Source organism: Hydra vulgaris, chromosome 02, assembly GCF_038396675.1.
Source record: "Hydra vulgaris chromosome 02, alternate assembly HydraT2T_AEP".
Classification (NCBI taxonomy): Eukaryota; Metazoa; Cnidaria; class Hydrozoa; order Anthoathecata; family Hydridae; genus Hydra; species Hydra vulgaris.
Genome location: NC_088921.1, coordinates 55,826,410 through 55,835,000, shown reverse-complemented (window position 1 = coordinate 55,835,000; position 8,591 = coordinate 55,826,410). Strand labels below are relative to the sequence as shown.

At 26.3% G+C, this 8,591-nt stretch overlaps 1 protein-coding gene across 1 annotated transcript in view; it reads left to right on the top strand.

The window, feature by feature from the left end:
* Window positions 1-8,591, top strand: part of LOC100213901 (aminopeptidase Ey) — a 56,991-nt gene that overhangs the window by 32,495 nt on the left and 15,905 nt on the right. The window contains exons 14-15 of the mRNA XM_065791430.1: window positions 1,382-1,464; window positions 7,026-7,147. Coding sequence (XP_065647502.1) covers window positions 1,382-1,464; window positions 7,026-7,147 — 205 coding nt within the window. The remainder of the gene's footprint in view (window positions 1-1,381; window positions 1,465-7,025; window positions 7,148-8,591) is intronic.

Sequence of the window (8,591 nt, the reverse complement as noted above, 5' to 3'; positions counted from 1 at the left end):
TAAATGTATATATATATATATATATATATATATATATATATATATATATATATATATATATATATATATATATATATATATATATATATATATATATATATATATATATATATATATATATATATATTATATACATATGTATGTGTATATATAAATATATATGTGTATATATGTATGTGTATATATAAATATATATATATATATATATATATAGATATTAAAGATATTAAGATATTAAAAATAAATCAAAAATAGAAATGACTTGAAACTTTTCAGAAATGTAAAAAATACCATTATATAATTTAGTATGCAAAAGTTACAGCATTAAAGTCTTAAAATTTTTTTTAAAGTTAACTTTACGTAGTGTGACGCCCGTAATGTTTACTTTTTACCACTTCTGAACAAAACAACTTTATCAGACTAAATACTGCAAATGGCATTGTAAGAAAAAAAATCATTTAGTGTTTTTAGTGTATTTAGCATGTATTGATATAAATATATGCTGAGTTTCAGTTTTTTACTGGAAGTTTAACAAGCATTTTTATGTTTTTTTTTTTTTGTCATGGCAGTCATAATGAAAAATCTAATATTAAAAAATAACAAATAAAACAACCCAATCAATGATGTAAAAAAAAAGTATAAATGATCATTAAAACCATGTAAACTATATTTAAAAAATGCACAATAACATTATCAAAGTTTATAACATTATAACACAATTATAACATTATAACATTATAACATTATAACATTATAACATTATAACAATTATAACATTATAACATTATAACACAATAACATTATCAAAAATTATGGTTTTATGATGCGATTTTTAACGCTTCGCAATAGGGCTGTAAATGTATGTCAAAACACTTTTATATAACCCTTACAACTTTAAAGCCATGCTATGGTATGCTATGGTATATCCATGCTATGGTATGCTATGGTATATCCATGCTATGGTATATCCATATATATGGTATGATAAAATGATTTTTTTAATAACTTTTTTAATAACTTTTTTTCATTATATATTTTTAATATTTATAACTATATATACTTTATATAAATTATTATCGCTCTGTTCTTTAAGAACATTGAGCACTCAATTTGTAGAATACACTTACATATATATATATATACATAAATACATATATATATATTCTACAAATAGAGTGCTCTATGTTCTTAAAGTACAGAGCAACAATTTATATATTTATATAACAATATTAATAATATTATATATATATATATATATATATATATATATATATATATATATATATATATATATATATATATATATATATATATATATATATATATATATATATATAATAAGAAATTTTGCTGTTTAAACTTTTTTTTTAATGTTTTGTAGTTATGAGTGGATTGTTCCTTTTACTTATGCTACCAGTGATAGTTTGTCCACTCCAAAAAAAATTTTAATTTCAAAGAAGTCTGGTAATTTTATTTTTATTTTTTAATATTAAAATGTTTTTAACTATTTATTTATCTTGTGATTGATGTTATTCTACAAATTAATAGTTCATTTTTATACCTTTATTTGATCATTTTGCAATAGTTGTATGATGAGTGTATATTAGGGTATGCTATTCAAATAAATATTTGATATTAATATTTGGGGAGTGATTTTATTATGGTTTTGAGTATGTTAAGCAATATTGATCTTTTACAAAAAAAATTGGAAAAAAATTTGTTATGTAAAAATCAACTTGAAAAAGGTAAAAGATAAAAACTACATTACGCCAGAACAAAATGTAGAAGCAACAATATTTTGTGCGTATGAAATTACTCTATGTTAACAATTCCTGATTTGCATTTTATACATTTGTTCTAGAAATAATAGTTAAGGTAATTGATTTAATATTGCTCACATCTCAAAATGTTAAAGTGGGAGAAAAGTCAGACTATAAAATTGATTATTTCTAAAGGTAGAAGCAGAACGACAGGTTAAGGCAGAAAAAAAATGCTGCATCTTTTGAAAAAAATCCAATCAAAAAGCTCATATTAATACACGGATTCAAATAAAAAATGTTGAAGTTTCTGAATCAGAAAACAGCAAGAATCATTTTAATCAAGAATTTTACTTGAAAATGTTAAGGATACAAATAGTAAAACTTCAGAAAATAATTCTAATAATGTCAAAAAAAAACTTCCCCATTAATAGTATTAACCAGAATTGTAGAAGATCCCCAAAGCACTAGTATCTCTTTAATTTGATGTATCCCCTGCTGCTACATCTGCAGTTGTATCTGTTTTTCCTCAAGATTTAATCAAATCTAATTGTTTGAATGGTTAATATAGCATGTGATTCTAAAAAATGTTGGAAAGTCAGGCTATTTGTTGAAGTACCTTTTAGTGATATATTTGTAGATGGAAGGAAATGATTTTAACTTTGATTTTTTTTAAAGATTTCATTACTATAAGGTTTCATTGAAAAACAGGAAAATATAAGTGGTTCTTCTGAACTATATTGTAGCTATTTGACCTATTATACACCTTCGAAAAGTCCAAACAAACAAATCAAAGAAGGATCTGTTAGGCTTTATTACTGGATGGTTCCCAGGAATCGATCAAACTATAATTCTGATTGTCTCTGATTCTTAAAGTTCGATGACTGGGTCTGGTAAGTATAGTGGATTATTAATTTATCTGGAAAAAATTACTGGAAGAAAATAATTTTGGTCAATTTGTATGTTGCATACAAATGAGCTACTTTTAAAGCGTTTAATTGCTTTAATCTTTGTAGGCCTACAAAAACCAAGTATAGATTTACATGGTCTGTAGGATAACTCAAAAATAAATTAAATAAATGATTAGAAAAGTTTGAATCTATTGAATTGAACCTCTGATTAAAAGTCTTAATGACGTGGTAAAGTCAACTGATATTTTACTAAACTTTAAGTTAGTTTATTGTCTTGAATCAGGTATCTTAAACCTTTTGCTTGCCAACTGAAAATGTGGCAATCATTGCTACTGCAGGTGGCTTACAACTGGTAAGGCAATTCTTTGATTTTACATAAGTGAACAAGGCTTAGGTGATATTTTAAAAATAGGTGGCTGATTTTAAACTACATATGAAAGTATATTTTCATATGTTGTCCAGAATCAAGGTGAAGCATTCTATTGTTTTATGGGCCCTGACATCTAATCAAACTTCTTTATCTAAGAAGAGGTCAAACAGTCAAAGTTAAGAATGTTATTTCAAAATCTATTCAAAATAGGGTATTTTATGCCCATTCTGAGTCCCTTCTAATTTCTCTACTTGCAAGCTCATCAAATAAAAATAAAACTTTTGCAGTCAACATGATTATAAAGCTTAGAGAAGATTCAGAGCTAGAGGATGTAAGTGTATGATACTGAAAAAACCTTCACACAATTTTGATGCTGTGTCTCTCTCTGAACTCATTTACTAGAGTAATGTACAAATCTTGAAGTGGAGTTTTTCAATTAACACAACAAAAATAGATTTAGTGAAAGTAAAAAATCCTCCTATTTTCTTTTAATTATGTTATAAGATTATTTTATAAGATTGTGAATTGCGGCAAATCTAATCAATTGGCTTCTATAAGATTTTTTGATGTTTTAGATAAGATACTTTTAGGCAATTCTTTGACTTGTTTTAAATTTCATCTAATAATTTTTTAGTCTTCAAAAGTTATGACCATGTAAAGTTTGCAACCCCTTATTTTAGTGAAGGTTTTATTTTTAAGTGACCAAATGGCTACCCTACAATTTTTGCCCACTTAAAGATTATTAGATGAAATTTAAAATCTGTTCATAATTTAACTTAAATAAAAATAAAATAAATTTTTTTAATTTGATTTTATTAAATATTCAAAAAATGTCCATCATATCTATACAAGGTTATATCCTGTCAAGCCATTTGTAAAAATGTTTATTATACTTCTTTGGGTATACTTTGAAGCAGCTTGGTTATGTGGTCATGTGGTTTTTTTAACTTTTGATATCAGTATAGTCATTAAGATGTTTTTTATTAAGTGGAATAACCAATAATTAAATGGAGCTGTCTGGCAAGTAAAGGCGGCGGTTATTGGTTTACTTGTGGTGTATCCGACATGATGCTAAATTTCTTTTTTTAAGAGCATTATGAATGCCTTCATTGGTTGTAAAATGATTAATCGATATCGGGGCTTTGATTATATCATTTGTTGCATGAGATTTTTCCTCAATAATGACATGCACACTTATTAACACAATATTCTCAGCTGTATAAGTGGTTTTAGATCCTAATCATCTTCGAGACTTTCTCTATCATCTTGAAATATAGCAGCCCACTTAGCAACTGCCCACTTAGCAACTATTTAGTGCTTGGTCACCATGAACTAATACCAATTCATTGGTAATGGCTAGTGCTGAAACTCCAAGTTAAACACAGATTTTAATTTATGTTTGATATTCAATTTTTTTCATTTAAAAATCTTTCTGTTAAATGTGTTTAAAAAAAATTAAACAACTTTTTTAATACATTCCATACAAGGATGATTAAGAGATTTGTAGAGGTAGAGAATTGAATCAGGGGTAAGATAGTGATAAGCATGATAAAAAGAAATAACCTTAACAGATGCTAACTTTGAAATTGAATGTGTATATGGTTTCCATGAGAGGTCAGATTGTAAGAAAGATCGTTAATTAAGATAAGAAACAATACAGGACCAAGGATAGAACCATTATGAATGATCTTCAAGGATGACTAAAATACTCTGTTTGGAAGAAATGATTTAATAATCTCAAATATTTTTCCAGATACAATATTTGAAGCAAGGTTATGGAGGAGACCAGCATGCTAGACTATTGAAAGCTTTTGGTATGTCCAGAGCAATAGCCCTTGCCTTGCAGCCTCCATCTAATGCACAATAGAATCTTTCAGTTAGAGCAGTTAGAAAGTCAGTTGTAGGGCAAAAAGATCAAAAACTGTATTGATTGTCACGGAATGCTATTAGATTCAAGATAGGATGTTAGAAATTTGTTGAATAAAGATTCAAAAACCTTGCTAATAATAGAAAGAAGGCTGATCAGATGATAGTTGGAGGGTTCAGAATGTTCTCCAGAGTTTTTAAAAATTGAAACCACAGATGCCATTTTCCAGCAAGCAGAAAAACAAGATTCAGCTGTTCACTTATTAAATAGTTTCGAGAGAATTGAAGAAAATTCTGGAGAAGACTTTTTTAAGACTATGGCAGGAATGTTGTCAGGACCACAAGCTGTAGTAGAGTTTAACTGAGAAATAATTTTAACAATAAAAGCTAGAGTGATATGAATGTCTAACAATCGGTGAGCCTGTTTAACTGGAATGGCAGGAAAAGTATGACCATTAGATTCATATTAGAGGAAAAGTTCTTTGCAAATAGTTCTGTCTTATGCTTGGGAGAGGTAGTAGCATCAGATCCATAAGTTAAAGATGTTTAACTTTTATTAATAATACTCTTGAAAATTTTTCAAAATCTTAAATAGCCTAGTATCTAGCATAAGAAGATTTAGGACACTGGCGAATAATGGAGCTTAGCATCACACAGCACTTTTTTACATACATTTCTTGCAATAATAAATAGATGTTTGTTCTCAAGAGAGTTGTTCTTTTGAAAAAGATGAAAAAAATGATTAGGATAAAGTATAGCAGCTGCACAAGAAGGTGAAAACTAAAAACAAAGAGAAAGGGCTAGGTCAATTCGATCCAAAATTATATTTAAAAGAGTGCAGTTTTGAGAAGAAAAGTGATAGAGAAAGGTGATTCAGTGAAGAGATGCTAAACAAAAACACATAAAAGAATGGTCAGAGGATTCAAACTTGATTTCTTGCACACTAAAAATTAAAGGTAGAAATTTTTAATTAAGGTAGGATATGTGATATACCCTTAGTAAGGTATAATTTTCTACCTTATAAGGTAGAAAATTATACCTTTAAGTTAGAAAATTGTATCACAAATAATTGTTTTTAATATAATTTTTTACCTTAAAAGGTAGAAAATTATACCTTACTAAGGGTATATCACATATCCTACCCTAAGGTAGAAATTTCTACCTTTTTTTTTTAGTGTGTGATAAATTAATGAATTATTGCATCAGTATATGCCCAAGCCAAGCATGTGACTATTGGAGTTTTTGCAAATAGTAGTCATCAATACTGAGATCCAAAAAAGAAACAGCTGAATTCAAATTAGTCTCACAAACAGCTAGATGCAGGTAATATCTGCCCTAAATGGGTATTTTAGTTTTCACTCAACCAAGAGCCCTAAGGCGGAGGAATTTTAAGTTGAAGTTTATTTCTTCTAGTCTTTTGATAGAAAAGCAAATCCTACAAGGCAGTAGAACATAGGGCAAGTATTACTGGTTTGCTAATTGCAGGGTGATCATTATTATCCTAAACCTGATCTGATCTGGATTAGTTAAAAGAAGTTTCGCTCAAAAAGTAAATAAGAAGTTGAAGTAAATAAAAGTTAATAAAAGTAAAGAAAAATAAAAGTTAATAAAAGTAAAGAAAAATAAAAGTTAATAAAAGTAAATAAAAGAAATTAAGTGAAATGTTCATAATTTTAAAAAAAAAGGTCAAAGTTGATATATACATTATATAATATATATGATTAGGACAGTCTAAAATGATATATAAATATTTAATTTTTTCCTGTCGTATTGGAACTTTATAGATGAACTTTTCTACTGACCTAAGTATCGATAGTAAGATCAAGTATTAGCTTACTGTAATAAGGTTTTTTGGGTATTATCGTTTAGGGTAAATCTGATTCAAGAAAATTTTTTTTAAATATTGCAGTTTTCATGTTAATTTTAATCACAAAATTTTTTTATTTTGAAAATATTTTTTAATTGAAACCACCTAGAAACCATATGAAAGTATAATTTTTTTTGAAAATTTCAAGTTTTTTAAAAGTATGACATACCCTAGTGTATATACTCTGAATGAATAGTGTATTTTACTTTTTTTTTAATGATCTCTAATAAATGAATGGATTTATTTTGTGATAGATGCGATTGTTAGCAGTGCGAGTTGGATAATTGGTAATTTTGAACATCGGGGTTTTTATCGTATCAACTATGACTCTTCAGGATGGGATAGTATTATTGATCAATTATTGAAAGACTTTAAAGTATATTTTTTATTCTTATATATTATTATTTTATTATGTTTATAAACTCAAATATGTTGTTTTATATACTTTAATTTTATCCTTTGCAAACAATCTTCAAAATGGAGTTAAAAACATTAATTTAGTAAAATTGTTTATTCCAAACTTCTTATAAGTTTATTATTATTATTATTATTATTATTATTATTATTATTATTATTATTATTATTATTATTATTAATATTATTATTAGTTTTGACACAATATTGTTTATCATCGTACGCCATAAATATATCTCATATTGATGAATGGCTATTACTTTTCAACTTTTCTTTTTCATTCTCAACAATATTAGCATCTATTAGGGTTACAGTAGTTGTTATTACTTACTCCAGATTTCATTCTCAACAATATTAGCATCTATTAGGGTTACAGTAGTTGTTATTACTTACTCCAGATTTCATTCTCAACAATATTAGCATCTATTAGGGTTACAGTAGTTGTTATTACTTACTCCAGATTTCATTCTCAACAATATTAGCATCTATTAGGGTTACAGTAGTTGTTATTACTTACTCCAGATTTCATTCTCAACAATATTAGCATCTATTAGGGTTACAGTAGTTGTTATTACTTACTCCAGATTTCATTCTCAACAATATTAGCATCTATTAGGGTTACAGTAGTTGTTATTACTTACTCCAGATTTCATTCTCAACAATATTAGCATCTGTTAGGGTTACAGTAGTTGTTATTACTTACTCCAGATTTCATTCTCAACAATATTAGCATCTATTAGGGTTACAGTAGTTGTTATTACTTACTCCAGATTTCATTCTCAACAACATTTAAAACATTTATCTCTATCAACAACATTTAAAATGCAACTTTGGATCTTGTCTAAAAAAGAAAGGATTTCCAGTATTGGTTAGGAAAGGCAAGCATATATAACTAACAAATATAATATATATATATATATATATATATATATATATATATATATATATATATATATATATATGTATATGTATAAAAATATATATATGTAATAATTATCTGTTAGAGTTTTAGTTTTATTTTAGTTTGTTTAACTTTTTTAGAGTTTTTATTTTTTAAGTTAAGTTTTTCGAATTTTCTCCGGTGTTAAGATTTCTTTTCCTTTTTAATTCAATTTTCTTTTTAATTTTCTCTATATTATAAAGTTTATAATAGAATGTATAGTTTATAATAGCTTTATAATAATAAAAAAATTTTTTTAATGTTTTTTTTTTTTAACTCTTTTTGAAATGTTTTCAAAACATTTAAAATGCTGTGGTCTAGTTGTCTAAACAAAATATTGTATGCATGGTCGGGAATAGCCTGTGATCGCATACCCTTTCTGACCAAAGTTGGGCTTCATTAAAAAACTTGCCCAATTATGACAACAGTAAATTTATAGAAGAAAACCTAATCTGGAGTAAGAATA